General features: G+C 41.4%; 1 protein-coding gene across 1 annotated transcript in view; it reads left to right on the forward strand.

Moving 5' to 3' along the window:
• The window catches only part of hbs1l (HBS1-like translational GTPase), a 168,390-nt gene that overhangs the window by 145,850 nt on the left and 4,791 nt on the right, over positions 1–17,749 (forward strand). The window contains exon 17 of the mRNA XM_084315140.1: positions 1,582–1,682. Within this exon, the coding sequence (XP_084171266.1) occupies positions 1,582–1,682 (101 nt within the window). The remainder of the gene's footprint in view (positions 1–1,581; positions 1,683–17,749) is intronic.

The raw sequence follows: 17,749 nt of genomic DNA on the forward strand, positions 1-17,749 counted from the left end.
CTCCTTACTAGTTTTAGTCTTGCTTATTTTATATTCTTTCTTTCTTTTTTTACTCTCTTGCTACTGTTTATGTTATTTTACAATGTAGCGCTTTGAGATTTGCTCCACAACTATAAAGCGCCCTACAAATCAAATATAGTATATATTATAAATATATTATTATTATAATAATCAAACTCAAAATAGTCTACCCATATAAACTCTGTATGATGTACAATAGTGCTGTATATACCATATATATATATATTAGAGCTGGGCCGTTAACGGCGTTAACGTGCTGCGTTAACGCTATACTAGTATCGCGCGATAATATAATTAACGCATTAATCTAAAAAAAAAAAAAATTACATTTTTATTTTTTTTACCTTTATTTACCCAGGGTAGGTTCGCTGAGCACAGATGCTCTTTTTCAGGAACGCCCTGCTTCACATTCACACAGTTCCATTCATACCTGGGAGCTGCCCAGTACAACCACAGTTGACACCATTGGCCACTGAGCAACTCCACTGGAGCAGTTGATTCAAGCCATGTCACATAGTTCAAGTTTGAAATGATTCTTTCTGTTTTGCTCCTGAGAGTGTGCTAGATACTGTACTGGTAATATTATTTATTTGTGTTAACTTCTGAATAAAACAACTTATTAAACACAAGTACATCTTATTGAACATTATTTTGATATTTCATTACCAATTATAGCAAAACCGCTTTTTCAAACGGTCTGTAATGCATTTTGGAAACGGGAGATGGGCTCATGGTGTAATGGGCCACCTGGCCTGAGAAACATAAGGAACACACATATTTTGAATGCCTTCGGCAGGTTTTTTTTTTTTTTTTTAGCCATTTTAATCTAGATTAATCTAGATTAAATCCAGGATTGCAGATAGATTAATCTAGATTAAAAAAATGTATCTATGCCCACCTCTAATATATATATAATTGATTCTTACCATATATATATATATATATATATATATATATATATATATATATATATATATATATATATATATATATATATATATACATATACACACACACATATCCGTCTGTACATACCTGCATATAACCCTTTTACATATCTGTAAATACTATATTTATACCTGTATCACTGTACATACATCTGATTAGCACTATTACTCAGTAGTACTGATTTATATATTTTGTACCCAGTTTAGTCGCCTGTACATTGTATATTACTATTGCACTTTAATGTTACATTTGCACTCTGGTTGGATGCTTCTTCTCTTCTCTGGTTGGAATGGTTATTTTCATTGTACTGTACTTCTGTATATAATGATGATACATTCGAACCCTTTCACTACCACACTACAGAAGGTTAACCCTTTCACTACCACACTACAGAAGGTTAACCCTTTCACTACCACACTACAGACGGTTAACCTTCATGTGACCTTGTCGTGTGGCAGTGAAAGGGTTAACCTTCTGTATTGTCGCAGTGCAGGGGTTAACCATTTGGTAGTGGAAGGGTTAACCATGTGGTACTGTGTTAGTGAAAGGGTTAACCCTGTGTTGTGTGGCAGTGAAAGGGTTAATGAAATGCACGCTGTGTGTGTTGTGTAGGTGCTGCTCCACTACCAGACGGTCAGTGAGCCGGCCACCATCCGGAAGCTGGTCAGTGTTCTGCACAAGAGCAGTGGAGAGGTGCTCAAGAAGAGGCCCAAGTGAGTCCCGCTCAGCACGCAGCAAAACACACCGCATGGTCTTAACACTTTGGCGACCAAAGTCCCGCGGCGATTTATAGTCCAGAGGACCGAGCGTTGTCAACAAACCGATGTACTTTCTAACAGCTATATATATACTTTATAGTATTGCTATCTGTCCATTCTCATTGTCACTTGAGTGCATAAACCGTACCTTCATAATGGCTTAAAGAAAATAAAAATCCATCGGTTGGTTGTCATTTTATAGCGCCGTGAATATAAGGTTTATTGCAGTTTTCGCCTTGTTTTTTTTCTGGGGAGCTAGATAATAGGCTAAAGGCTAGTCACGTTATATCAAACGCCATTTCTGCTGTATATATACGAATGAAATAAAACAAACTGCGTAGCATCCGGACTATTACAGAGCATCTATGGATGAAATGGGGGCGGCGGGGGACGCCGATTACTATTATTGATTAGCAATACAGTGTGCGTTCAAGTAGCCATTTTCACTGGTCGATCACGTTGCGTTTTAAAACAATGTCCAATCCAGCTGTAATTTGGGGGAATAGTATCCTACCGTCAGCCCATGTGATCGCTGGCAGCATTTCGTCATTAGTCATCGGAATCTGGTAGATCGATATGTCCATTGGCTGATCATAAATCCCATTATTCCAGGCTGAAATCTGCGTTCGGTAACGTGATCAAAGATGGAGGGTGTTCATTTGGGATCGAGGCTCATATGAAACGCCCACAGACTGTAAACATTTTTTTTTCAATCGCCCTCAATGATACTGCAGTGAAGCGATGGCGCCCCTAAGCGGATCTGGCCGGTATTGCATGTTTCGAAAATCAAATATGCGGGTAGGTCCTGCAAGTCGATCGGGGACGTTAATGGCGTTATTAATATGGAATAAAACAATAACAACTCGCCACGAGTTAACTCGTGGCTCTGGTCCACAACGCATGGCACCGTAACACGTATAAACTCGTGGCTGGTCCTTAAAGTGTTAAAATCCTCCCCAAATAATAATAATAACTTTATTTGTATAGCACTTTTCATACAGAGGTTGCAGTTCAAAGTGCTTCACAACAGCAAAAAATACAGGCATAAGCGAGCATAAAAAGATAGACAGGTAGAATCACAGTGTTTCACATTAGGATCTAGCATCCCAATAGGCTCTCCGCTTATAGTTTTCAGTAACACAAATAGTAAAAATAGTTTAAAATGATTCAGTTTAAAAATAGTCAAAAAATTATAAAATAGAACGGACATAAAAAATACAGGCATTAGCGAGCATAGCAAGATATGGCAAATCACAGTGTTTCACATTAGGATCTAGCATCCTAATAGGCTCTCTATTCAGTAATACTCCTGTAATTCATGAACAAATAATCAGTGTTTCACATTTGGATCTAGCAAATAATAAGAATAAAATGATTCAGTTTAAAAATAGTCATCAGTAAGAAGTAAAAAGTGCTCTATTCAGTAATACTCCTGTAATTCATGAACAAATAATCAGTGTTTCACATTTGGATCTAGCAAATAATAAGAATAGTTTAAAATGATTCAGTTTAAAAATAGTCATCAGTAAGAAGTAAAAAGTGCAATAACCGACACATGAATTTGATAGGCAGTGTAAAAGAGTAGGCAGGGTAAGAATAAATACAAGTTGTGTCAGGATATCCCTGATGTTTCCTCTTGCCACTAGGTGGTAGCAGATATCTATCAGTGAAATGCCTGAGCAAAGAGATAGGTTTTAAGCTGTCTTTTAAAGATGTCTAGCGAGTTGGCTTCCCTGATGTTTTGGGGTAGTTTGTTCCATAGTTTTGGGGCATAGTTGATAAAGGCTGCATTACCGATCCTCTTTTGACTGCTTCTGGGAGCCTCTAGTAGTCCAGCAGCTGATGATCGCAGTGTTCTTGCTGGTGTGTAATTTATTAGAGTGTTGGCGATGTAGCTAGGTCCCTGTCCATTTAAGGAGAAGGACCTTAAAGTCAATTCTAAATGTTACAGGAAGCCAGTGTAAAGCGGCTAGGACTGGACTAATGTGCTCTCCTTTTGGTTCTAGTTAGCAGTCGGGCTGCAGAGTTTTGGATTAGCTGAAGCCTCTGTGGTTTTCTTAGGGAGACCTGTGAAAAGTGCATTACAGTAGTCTAACCGGCTAGATATGAATGCATGAATTAGCTTCTCAGCATCGTTCTGATTAATAAATGGTCGTACTTTTGCTATATTTCTGAGATGGAAGAACGATGTTTTCATCACTTTGCTAATATGAGAATTGAAATTCAGTTCTGAATCTATGATAACCCCAAGACTAGTGACCTCAGATTTGATCCAAGGGGTTAGTCCCCCCAGGTTCTTTATTAATGTTTCTTTTTTAGTTTTGGAGCCGATAATTAGAATTTCAGTTTTGTTCTCGTTTAGTTTCAGGAAGTTCTTACTCATCCATTTATTTATTGCCAGTAAGCAGTCTGTAATGGAGCTAATCGCTGTATCATTTGGTTCAGCAGATATGTACAGTTGTGTATCATCCGCATAGCTATGGAAATCTACATTATGTTCTCTGATGATATCACCCAGCGGTAACATGTAAAGGGAGAAGAGTAAAGGACCTAAGCAACTCCCTTGTGCAACTCCATAGTTGTTGTCGTATATATCAGACATGTGATCTCCTAGTTTAACATAGCATTTCCTCCCTCTGATGCATGTTTTAAACCAGCCCAGCACATGGTCTGAGAAACCGACATGGTTTTCAAGACGATCGATTAGAATATCGTGATCGATTGTATCAAATGCTGCACTGAGATCTAACAGGATAAGGATGGAGATCTTATTCTCGTCAGAGTTTAGTCTGAGGTCACTGATTATTTTGGTGAAGGCAGTTTCAGTGCTATGATATTTTCTGAATCCTGACTGAAATTCTTCTAAGATGTTGTTTTCTTCAAGAAAGGAATTTATTTGAACTAAAACTATCTTTTCAAGTACTTTACTAATGAATGGTAGGTTGGATATTGGACGATAATTTGCCATTTCATTACTATCCAAGTTAGGTTTTTTTAGTAATGGCTTTACAACTGCTGTTCTAAAGGCATCCGGGAAGATACCAGTCCTAAGGGAAGTGTTTATGATATCTAGCACAGGGCTTGAAACACTATTAAATACCCGTTTGAAGAAAGCTGTAGGTATAGGGTCAATGTCTGAGGTGGAGGAGTTACATTCTGAGACAGTTTTGCAGATTACATCTAATGTGATGCATGTGAAACTTCTCATGGTTACATTGCACGGTTTGCTGCAATCAACTTTATTTCCATCATGAGTAATGCTGGCCCTGATCAAGGTTATTTTGTTGTTAAAGAATAGTGCAAGTTCTTCACACTTAACCGTTGATGACTGAGGAGGTGTAGGGGCAGTGTTGAGTAGTACATTAATAGTGGAAAAGAGGATTCTGGAGTTTCCAGCATTTTCTGTAATGATTTTAGAGAAGTAATCTTTCCTTGCTAAGCGGATGGTTTTATTATAAGCAGTTAAAGCATCTTTGTATATATCACAGCATATGGTGGTTTTTGTTTTTCTCCATTTTCTCTCCGCTGCGCGACATTTCCTTTTTTCTTCGTTGACCGTATTATAGTTTAACCAGGGCGAGGCTCTAGTTTTCTTCTTTTTCGTTTTTAATGGGGCGACAGAATTTAATATAGATGACATTGCATCATTGAGATTTTCTACCATTTCATTTAGAGAGCTGTCATGATTGTGTGGTTCATGTAGTCTGATAAGATCAATGAACTTTGATTCAGCTTTGTCGTTTAGGAGCCTCTTTTTAACTATGATTTCTTTTTTTGTTTTAGTAAGGGTTATTTGAGTATCAAAAAATATACAGTGATGGTCGGAGAGAGGTAATTCAGTTATTGAGATATTTGTTATGCTTAGCCCAGTTGTTGTTATAACTAAGTCTAGTGTATTCCCAAGCCGGTGAGTTGCATTTGTTATATGCTGTATTAGGTCAAAGCTATCCAGTAGATTTTTTAGTTCCATAGTTTTGGAGTCTGTTTTCTTATTAAAATGGATGTTCAGGTCTCCATTTAGGATCACCTTATCATATCCGGTAACACATAGTGAGATCAGTTCAGAGAGCTCCTGTATAAATATTGGTGAGTGTCTAGGCGGGCGGTATATTGTGACAATAATAGTTGATTCTGTTTTTAGTTCAATGGCAAGATATTCCATTGACATGAACTCGCCTAGTTCTGTGATTCTAAACAAGAGTTTTGAGGAGAAGATTGCTGCAACTCCTCCGCCCCTTTTATTTTTTCTGGGTATTTGAAAAAAGTTATAGTCTGGTGGACAAGCTTCTATCATTATTGATGTAGCTGTGTCATTATTTAGCCATGTCTCTACTAGGCAGATGCAATCTAAGTTATTTTCTTTAATCAGATCATTTACTAAGAATGTTTTATTATTCAGTGATCTGACATTTAGGAAAGCTAATTTTATTTGTTGGACTTCTTTAGAGGAGGTCTGCTTTGGTTTGACCGTGATGGCCCTGAGGTTAATAGCAGGTAAACGCATTGGTGGCGTATATTTTTCACCATGCCATTGGCTGGTTATGATTACTTGTATGTTTTGAGAGATGGCATGGTAATTGTGCTATACTGTACCGTACTGACTGCACTGTGCTTTCGGGGACATTTGATCAGACGAGATGGCCTTGTGTGATATGGGGGGGGGGGGGGACGGGACGGGACGTCTTGTGCTGTACTTCGTGGTGAGATTGTGTCCTTCATGACTATCTCTCGTGCTGGTATGAGCTTAATATTCTTGGAGGCCATCAAGGCATGACGCATGTTTGCTGATAGGAGCTTTGAACCTAAGCGATTTGGGAAGAAGCCATTTCTTTGAAAACGTTCTGGGTTATTCCAGAAAACATTGAAGTTGTCAATGAATTTCAGGCCGTGTACAAGACATGCAGCCCCTAACCATGAATAAAAATTTAGGAGTCGACTGAATGCTTCCTGTCCTCTGCGAAAGCATGCAATTGGTCCACTGATGGACACATCAGTGTTTGTGTACACAGACTGATGTTTGTCTAGTGTGTTCATTAAACGTGTGAAATCGTCTTTCAAAGTCTCTGTGCCAGTCTTCTTTCGCAGGATGTCAAACGATCCAGAGTGAATGACAATTTTTGTTATTCCCGGTCTGATTAGTGTTGGAAGTTTTTCGGCTAGCTCTTTCACAGTTGTATTGTCTAGACAGATATTTTCTGTGTTTGCCATCTCCACATACCTTGTTGTGGAATCTCCAATCAGTATGCAGTCTATTTTCTGTGTGAGGTTAGCATTTTTCTTTCCAACAGTTTTGGGGCCGTTTGTTTTTGGGCTAGGCCTAGTCTGCCGGTTCTTTCCACAGTCCTGTGGCCTTGGTGAAGCCTCGTTAGCCTTCTCAATAGCCGGCATGTTAACGCTGGTCCCGTACCTTCGGCGTTGGCTATCGCGACGTTCTCGGCGCATGATAGTCTCTTCGCTGTTAGCCGTTCGCTCGGTCTGGGTCGTGTTTGCCAGCCGTGTCGCTAGTGGCTCTGTTTTCCTCGTCGTCTCGTCGTTAGCGTGTGCTTCGCTAGCATTAGCGTGAGCTCCGGCATGCCAGCTGTTTGCTTCGCTAGTGTTAGCGTGAGCTCCGGTATTCTTGCTATTAGTGTCGTTAGCGTGAGCTCTGTTACGCTCGCTGTTTTCTTCGTTAGCGTTGTTAGCTACGCTTCTATGTCTCTTTGCCTTGGGTGTTGATATGCGTGTTTCCGAGAGTAGGTTGAAACTATTTCCTGGCGGTACCGGGGGTGAGGTCCTGGATCGTTTATTTCTCCTTTTATCCTTGACGGTGATCCACTGCTTTGGTCTAGCTCCTTGGTTGTGCCAAGGACCGTCTTTTGGGTGGTGCTGTTCTGTAGCTACTAGCATAGGCCAGTTCTCAATCATGGTATTGTTGGCTATATTTGTAGTAGCTTCATAAATAGAGTCAATGAGTTGCTCATCCTGCTGTATTTGGTACAGGGTAGAAACCCGAGCCTCCAGCTCTACAATCCTCTTTCTCATCTCCAAGCAATTAGTACATTCTGTGGGAGAGCCGAGTCCCGGCATCTTCCTTTATTTCTTGTCTTTTCAGGTTAGGCTAAGTTGAAGCTAAGCTAGGTACTTAGCTGGTGGTGGTGGTGGTGGTGATGGTGGTGGTGATGGTGGTGGTGATGGTGGTGGTGGTGATGGTGGTGGTGGTGGTGGTGGTGGTGGTGATGGTGGGTCACTCACTTCACAACCGGGGTCTTTATGAAATATCATACAGGAGAGCTGTCTGTCGCTCTCTCCTAAACGGGGCAGCTTCCGTCGCTCTCCCCTACACGGGGCAGTTCCGTTGCCCTGGAGCTGTGCTATTACTCACACGACCAAAACCACTGTCGTCTTCCGTCTCGTTAAAACTCAAAATGAAGTATAAAGTATTCTCGCCTTTCATAAATATCCTTGACTTCAGCAGTGCCCGACATAGTCCTTTGTGTGTAGCTGATAAGACGGAGAATTCTTCATCTCACCGGTCCTCCCACGGAGAGATCTCGCTACTCGTCCTTTCGGTGAAGTACTGCGGTCATAAATCTAAATAAATAAATTCACAGTTCTGGAGGAGTACCATAGGAACTGGGAGTTAACATACAGAGTATTTAGAGTTGAAAGGGCTATAATAAATCATTAAGGTAGCGATAGGTAGAAAAACACGGAGCGACAGTGAAAAGCAGCTTGCATAGCAGAAGCAGGAAGTATTTGTTTTGTTTTGTTTAACCTCTTAACACAATATCTGCCACGCAGTATCAGCATCTTATAGCTCTACCGCCAACGCTGTAAACTGTGTCGCTCACCTTGTTTGCAGGGCTATAACTATTAAAATATTATAGCTATATCTGCAATACTATGGCCCATTCGACATCGGGTATCTATCGTTCAAGATGTGGGAAAGTAATATTTTTTTCCATTCATACATTGTCGTTTTATACCGTGGTGAATATAAGTATAGTTTTAGAGTGGTCTGGGGTAATTCCTAGAACGCTAATTATAGGCCCCGACGCATATTATACTTAATCGATTGGCATTTAATCCCTACAATAAAAAATTCAAATGCATATCATTGGTATATATTATGTTCCATCACGCATGCAGGAAATGGGGGGGGGGGGGGGGGGCGTTTATGATTAATTGATTTTCAATAACGCCATTCGTTAGTACAACTGCATACGTTGATCAGATGGATTGCAATGATAGAAATGGACAATCAAGCTGGAATTAATGTTAGATTGCTCTTACCTCTAGCCGATGAGACTGCAGAAAGAATATTCCAATTATTTGATTGCCATCTGCTAGATCGTATTTCCGTTTGGCCGACGCCATAAACTCCAAAAGCATAATGATTCTTGCGTCTCGAAGGCGATTCAATGCACTCGACTGTTCATCTGGATCCACGTTACAAGATAACTGCGCCCGGACGACATTCACCGCCGCACAGAGCCATGCTTCCTGCAGAAATTAAGTGCAACATCAACCGAATACCACCAGGTGGCGGTATCGGGCCGTTGCGATCTCAGACAGAGTGCCAGAGTTTCCCAGAGCCTTGCTGGATGAATTATGAATGGAAATAGCGAATAAAAGAAATAACGATCACAACAATGAGTTGACTCGTTGTTGGCACTCAACGATTGGACGGCAATAACGAGTTAACTCGTTTTTGGCGCAGAAAGGGTTAAGCCCTATAGCTCGCCCTAAAAGTACATACCCAAGTAAATGGAAGATTTCTCCATTTCCATCTCCAAGGTCCATTTTTGCATGTTCTTGGTATCTAGTGTTAGATTCTGATCAATCTGGCCAGTATCACGTCTTCTTGTGTTATCCTCTCTCCATCCAATTCCTCTGCGTTGTGTAATTTTAATGGTCCTGACGTCTCATATACTGGCTGAATACAATCCTTATCTCTCCCCGTTAGTGCAATCCGCAAACCATAATAATTCTCCACCTTCGTAAGAATTCGACACTTTGACAACGTACTACCTTACAAGGAAAAGCGTTGTTTATTGATATAAACAGAAGCCTCAGCTCAGATGTTAACAGATTGTATTGTCCTTGAAAAGTCTAGTCTAATGATCTCTCGGTGTGTTCAGTCTATCGTCCTTTTGCTATTCAGTCCAATGGTGGTCAGGCCTGGTCTTTAGCCTAAACCCTCCTCGCGTTAGCCGAAGCTAATGATGATGTGTCATTCTTCCTCCCCCCCCCCCCCCCCCCTCTCTATGAGAGGAGAGAGTCTCTCAGTCCTAGTCAGATTGTAGTCTGCCCTTAGCCGCTCTTGGTCTGCCTTACACCCGGAAACACCGTTCGACTTATAGATCTTCGTCGTAGCAACGACGGCCCCGCCTTCTGGTTGTCATGCGACGTGCTGTCATGACAACTGCTAATAACCTTTCACACCATTAAAACGTTTCATTAAGATGAACCTCTCTCCGCCCTGCTATGCTCTGGGCCCACACTCGCTATCAATGTTGTGTCTTAGATTGGAACGTCAACATTCTCTCGCTGGCAGTGTGCTGCTCACAATCACCCTGCTTGCTCTGAACCACCTCTTCCACCACCGTTAGCCTGCACATTTCGACCCTTTAGATGCTCTCATCTCCCCCCAATCAGTACATCACATACATTGAAAAACACCCAAAATCACCTGTTTCCTTCACTAGGGACATCTATGGACCTCAGGGAATGCATTGTATTATGTTACTAGGCTTGAGTAAATTGTAATGAACCAAAGGACAATATCAATTATTATTATTATATCTTTTCTTTTTATTATTATCTTTGACGGTGAATAACACCATGCTAACCTTGACCAGGTGTGTAAAATACGCCACTGAGCTCATTCAGCACCTTCTTGAGATCAAGTGTACTAAAAATTTAAGCAAATGAATAAAGGGCAGATGATTTACAGGGGGATTTGTAGATGCAGTACTGAATTTTGCCATCCGAACACATGCAATTTGAAATATTAATATAGAATATCAGGCCTATAAATTACCTTATTATGGCCAAGTCATACATCTATGGATCGGGCCAAAATCTCCCCTTTCCAATGACTGAGTTAAATCTGGATTTAGTACCACCAGGCGCCCCTGACGGGACAGCAAAGACTGTGAATGAAATCTACAAAAATGCTAAATTTATCATCAGATTGAGACGCGTTTTTTCCCTAGATGTTCACAGAAAGGTAAAGAAACAAACAACATTCTATTTTATCGCAATAACGTTCAGGTTTGTTCAACCTGTTAGACATAATCACGAAAATAACTTTCAAAAGTTATTTCATGCCAGACGGCTCCAAGTTTGACGGGGGCTGTGTAGTTTTATGAAATTCGGAAGCCCTGCGTCTCCTCTTTCATACTGTAGGACTACAAACATGAATGACGGCACAATTTCCTCGTGTCTATATCCGCCGGTTTCCAATGGAATGCATGGATAATTCTATATTCTCATATTTAGCTAATAACAGGGTAATAGTAGAAAGACATAAATATAGGCAATAAAAATAGATCTGAATATATAAATATGAGAAGAATAAACAGTGTAAACAAAGGTTCAGATGAGGGGAAAATATAGGCAATAAAGAATTTGAATCAGAATATATACTATGATGAGTGAGTAAAAGTATAGATGGTATACACAAGGTGCCCTAACTGGCATGATGCATGTCATATGTTGTAGTAGATGCAGGTTTTGAGTCACACACTTATGGCCCTCCCATAGTCGAGCAGAACGTACGCGGCGTGGACTCTTTGAGCTTTCATAGTCGAGCGTACCTCCGCGTACCAATTTCCTACATGTGTCGTGCCAGTTTACACAATTCTTCCCACGCTGTTTAGACTTCTGTCATGTCGTCATCATCCGATGTCAAAATAAAGAGTCTAGGTTATCTCCGTTTACAATATTTTGAAATAAAACCGGCAGTTTTACACACTATACACACAGAAAAGCCATTCAAACTTCTCAAGTTTCTTCAGATGATGAAAAAAGACATGGTCCAAATGTATATGAATTGGAATGGATGACGATTAGCGATAGTAAAACAAAATTTAGCGTCATCTACCTTCCAACATTTTACCGGACCAATCCTACTCATTTAATCATGATCCTGCCCTACTCTCACTTGGCACGGAGCGAGTGTTCAGAGTAAAATGCAGATCGGCGTCACATTAAATGCAGGTTGATGTCTGCATTTTGTGTGACACCAAGTGAGCGGACGTCCGCGCGGTTAGAAAATTGGAGCTTTGCACTTGAGTCCGCGCGGACGTCCGCGGAGTCCGCTCCGCTCGACTATGTGGTCGGTCAGACATTCCTAATAGTTCTGGAGTTCTGCAGCCGTTAGTTCTCCAGCTGTTATAATAATAATAATACTTTATTTGTATAGCACTTTTCATACAGAAGTTGCAGTTCAAAGTGCTTCACAACAGTCAAAATATAGGCATAAGCGAGCATGAGCAAGGTAAGGTAAATCAGTGTTTCACATTAGGACCTAGTATCCCAATAGGTTCTCTGTTTACAGTTTTCAGTAATAAAATGATTCGGTTTAAAAATAGTCTAAGAATTATCAAATGGAACAGACATACAACAGGGTATTTAACATAGAACAGTGATAAAATAGGATTACAACAGAGCAGTGCTCTTCATTATAGTAATATTCAATATTCAAGGGGCTTTCACAATTATTACATTTGGTAGTAATAATGGCACACAGTCATAAATTCATCAACATGCGCATTTGTTATCAGCAGCGCCAACGCAGAGGAGAGGGGGGTGGGGGATGGGACTGCTCTCGACTCCCAGACGTGACCTTGTGAGTTCCATAGGCTCCAGCACACTTGAGAGTGGGGGGGGGGGGTGCATCGTGCAGCGTCGGATTGATGGGCAGCGAGTCTCTTTACAAGTTCCATGTGGAATGCTTCCAGTCTGTCCATAGCTATCTCCATACGGTTATCGTGTTTCCGAATTAATCTTGTACAGAACCAGATCCCGATAGCAGATTGATCCCCATTTATTCCAGCTGTCAATCGCAAAGCCCGCTTGAAATGTCCCAACTGGACACAGCGGATCAGCTGCGCTCTGCTTCCTTGAAGAAAAAATACGATCAATCGCTGCAAATGACCAGCTTACTAGTTGATCCATATTGTAGTTTGAGTAGGGAGTCAAGTCCGTTGAAGAAGGTAGAATCGACACGTCTAGACCGGTTACAGGGAGGCAGTGAGGGCTGGCCATAGGAACAACCTCGACGGTCTAGGGAGTGGAGATGTGACTTGTCTCGGCAGAGAGGAGGGAGGAGGTAGCGAGATATAATTTGCATAGAACCAACTAGGGCTGATCCCTATTAGTCGAATAGTCGACTAATCGGTCGAAAGGAGCCGTAGTCGACTGCCAACCTCTTAGTCGAATACAAAAAAAGAAATACAATTTATAAAGAATTTTTTTTGATCATTCTTTCCAAAAGAAAAGAGGCCTAGAAGCGTGGCTAACGCTAATGGCACGCATACCAGAGGCTAACTGCCTAAGAAAACAGGCACAGAGGCACTGAAAGAGGATTTCACCTCTAATGAACACACTAGACTAGACAAATATCAAGATGTATCCATCAGTGGACCAATTGCATGCTTTAGCAGAGGACAAGAAGCCTTCAGTCGACTCCTTTAGACATTAAGCACCCCCACAGCCCAAATGAAATGATAAAATATATATAATTATCCTTTTTTTTTTTTTTTTTTTTATTAAAAAGAAAATTATGGTCGACTAACGGCAAATTTTGGCCGACTATCCAAATCCTTAGTCGGGGACAGCCCTAGAACCGACACATGAATTTGATAGGAATTTTCATTTAAATGCCTGAGCAAAGAAGTAGGTTTTAAGCTGTATTTTGAAGATATCTAGTGAGTTAGCTTCTCTGATGTTTTGGGGTAGTTTATTCCATAGTTTTGGGGCATAGTTGATAAAGGCTGCATTACCGCTCCTTTGACTGTTTCTGGGAGCCTCTAGTAGTCCAGCAGTTGATGATCGCAGTGTTCTTGCTGGCCTGTAATTTATTAGAGTGTTGGTGATGTAGCTAGGTCCCTGTCTATTTAGAGCTTTGTATGTAAGGAGAAGGACCTTAAAGTCAATTCTAAATGTTACAGGAAGCCAGTGTAAAGCAGCTAAGACTGGGCTAATGTGCTCTCTCCTTTTGGTTCTAGTAAGCAGTCGGGCTGCAGAGTTTTAGATTAGCTGAAGCCTCTCTGTGGTTTTCTTAGGGAGACCTGTGAAAAGTGCATTACAGTAGTCTAACCGGCTAGATATGAATGCATGAATTAGCTTCTCACCATCGTTTTGATTAATAAATGGTCATACTTTTGCTATATTTCTGAGATGGAAGAACGATGTTTTTGTCACTTTGTTAATATGAGAATTGGAGTTCAGTTCTGAATCTATGATAACCCGAGACTAGTGACCTCAGATTTGATCCAAGGGGTTAGTCCTCCCAGGTTCTTTAACGTTTCCTTTTTTGTTTTGGGGCAGATAATTAGAATTTCAGTTTTGTTCTCGTTTAGTGGGGGACCCTGATGGAAACAAGACAAACGTCTTTTTCAGGTCTGCATCCCCTTAACAATTGTGTGTATTGAGCCGTACTGTATTGTACCCATTCTGCAATCTGTTAAATAAAGTTTTCATTCATTCATTAGTTTCAGTAAGTTCTTACTCATCCATTTATTTATTGCCAGTAAGCAGTCTGTAATGGAGTTAATCGCTGTATCATTTGGTTCAGCAGATATGTACAATTGTGTATCATCTGCATAGCTATGGAAATCTACATTATGTTCTCTGATGATATCACCCAGCGGTAACATGTAAAGGGAGAAGAGTAAAGGACCTAAGCAACTCCCTTGTGCAACTCCATAGTTGTTGTTATATATCTCAGACATGTGGTATCCTAGTTTAACATAGAATTTCCTCCCTCTGATGTATGTGTAGAAGGGTGGATTATCCCTGCTTGTGGGAGTAGTAGTACACAGACACTGGGTAGTAGGATACTATAGTATTGGACCTATAAGTACCCCCGTCTTTGGCCCGGAACGTCGTACTGGAGGGCTTGCAGCTGGAGTGGATGGGGCCCAGGAATTACTAACCTGGGGACTGGTACTCTGGTCTCCCTCGCCTTCCAAGGCGGTCAGCAGTAGCTCCCCACACACCCTCACTCCCTCAGTACCTCTGACAGCCCTCCCACACCCAGTGACTGTCAGTTCAATAGTATTATTGGGCTTCCCTTTAAGCAGTACCCTTCCTTGACCACCTGTATAGACCCTTCAAATGCTATTCTGTAAATGGGGTGTAAGGGTTAAATAATTATGCCGTCACGATATTTACCCAGAGAATAAAATAGCAAATGGAACTCAAAGAAAGAGACACACACAATGATCCCAATTAAATCTACGTTTAGTGAAGCCTGGGCAGATTATACATTACAACGTTAATGTTTACTCATATGGCACCGGGTGCTCTTGTAATCAATGTAGGGGAAGCTCTTCCCACCATAGGCACCGAGTGCTCAATACATTAAACCACCCCGCTTGTACTGGGGGAACCCAGGCATAGAACGTAGACACATTGGGAGTCTCAGAATCAAACAGTCAAATAAACCAATAACAAAAATAACCAATAAATGTGGTCCCACGTTATCAAAGAAAGCCTAACCTAAGCCGGCTTAAATTGTTTGGGGTACCCCTTAGACACTGGTGATTGGCGTTCACTTCAATGGACGTTGCTGTTGATACACACGTGGTACTGTTAGTACTTAGCCAAGATGGCGGACCCACTCTTGTCACCACTAGTCCGGATGACAAGATGGTGTCGGCGATCCGCGAGCACAGCCAGCAGGTTGGGCGAACAGCAGGCAGTGGTTAGCGGGCAGAGCGTGCTCTATGGCGTCCTCTGCTGGTGGGAAGAGGCGTCCTCTGTACCGTCTGGGAACCGTCCACCGCTGTTGTCGCTGGCTTGCTTCCGTCGCGCGAGCTAATACTTGGTGCTACCTTAAACACAGCTAAGCTTTGGGTCTCGGCGCACCCTCCTGCTATTCGGTTATACTGTTAATGCAACGTGGCTGGCTACACCACCGGTCTCTTCAGCGCCTCGCGCCCGGTAGTCTACTCAAGTCAGACGGAGCCGTTAGCGGCATGCTACTATACCGCACACAGTAACTACTATAACCCGATAACGTTAGACGTTAGTCTCGTTAGCTTAGACGTTAGTCCTTGGGTTCGGTTTCTCTTACTCGCACACTATCACGGATACTTCTAGGATAACCCGTCACTAGCAAGTATGTCTCATCACCCGTCGCTCGCTCCGGCGGGGCTCCCCTTCACTGACTTCTTCAACGGGGCTATTCCAAAGCACCTCCCGTTGTGGCTGCGACCGTTCACGGCCAAGTCCAATGTCGAAGAGAGCTTCCTGTTCCCCTCACCTCCAGGTGATTCCCTCTTCCTCGTTGCTTGCTTCTCTCCACTGCTCCGCCTGCCACCACTGCACTCCGCCCCCTGCTGGCAACCTCCACCGGTCCCACGCAAAGACCGCTCCAGAAAGGGAAACAAAGGCTCAATGTTATTGCTAGTAATCCATACTGCATCTGGAGAAGAGTAGCACCTCACTTCATCGTTAGACTGGGCGAGCTATCCAAAGGAACACTGTTAGTCTATCCAAAGGAACACTGTAAATCACACATTATACACACACAGGAAAAATAACAGTTAGTTAGCAACTTAGCACTACTGAATACTTTGTAGAATATTCAGGCTGCTACATATGTTTTAAACCAGCTTAGTACATGGTCTGAGAAACCGACAAGGTTTTCAAGACGATCAATTAGAACAGTGGTGCCCAACCAGTCGATCGCGATCGACAGGTAGATTGCGGGCTGATTTCAAGTAGATCTTGATTAATAAAATTAGGTTATTATAATTATTATTATTATTATTATTTTATTTTTTTTGCAAAATCAACTCTGCCTCTCCTTTTTAACTACAACAAGCAATGCTGTTTGTTATTTAAGATGAGGTCGGACTCGCCACTGACAGATTTGTGTTCATTATGCTGCTTTTATAAAGCCTCAAATGACTGCTTACAATATACAATTTTGGCTGGTAGCTCTCGGCTAGGTGGTAAATTAAAAAGTAGATCTTGGTTCAAAAACGGTTGGGCACCCCTGAATTCGAATATCGTGATAAATTGTATCAAATGCTGCACTGAGATCTAACAGGATAAGGATGGAGATCTTACTCTCGTCAGAGTTTAGCCTGAGGTCACTGATTATTTTGGTGAGGGCAGTTTCAGTCCTATGGTATTTTCTGAATCCCGATTGACATTCTTCTAAGATGTGGTTTTCTTCAAGAAAGGAATTAATTTGAACTGAAACTATCTTTTCGAGTACTTTACTAATGAATGGTAGGTTGGATATTGGACGATAATTTGCCATTACATTATTATCCAAGTTAGGTTTTTTTAGTAATGGCTTTACAACTGCTGTTTTAAAGCCATCTGAGAAAGTGCCGGTTCTAAGGGAGGTGTTTATGATATCTAGCACAGGGCTTGAGATACTATTAAACACCCGTTTGAAGAAGGCTGTTGGTATAGGGCGATGTCTGAGGTGGATGAGTTGCATTCTGAGACCGTTTTTGAGAGTACGTCTAATGTGATGCATGTGAATCTTCTCATGGTTACATTGCACGGTTTGCTGTAATCAGTTTTATTTCCATCATGAGTAATGCTGGCTCTGATCAAGGTTATTTTGTTATTAAAGAATAGTGCAAGTTCTTCACACTTAACCGTTGATGACTGAGGAGGTGTAGGGGCAGTGTTTAGTAGTAGATTAATAGTGGGGGAAAAAGGATTCTGGAGTTTCCAGCGTTTTCTGTAATGATTTTAGAGAAGTAGTCTTTCCTTGCTAAGCGGATGGTTTTGTTATAGGCAGTTAAAGCATCTTTGTATATATCACAGCAGATGGTGGTTTTTGT

This window comes from Notolepis coatsorum (assembly GCF_963971535.1).
Source record: "Notolepis coatsorum genome assembly, chromosome: 5".
In the NCBI taxonomy this organism is placed as follows: domain Eukaryota; kingdom Metazoa; phylum Chordata; class Actinopteri; order Aulopiformes; family Paralepididae; genus Notolepis; species Notolepis coatsorum.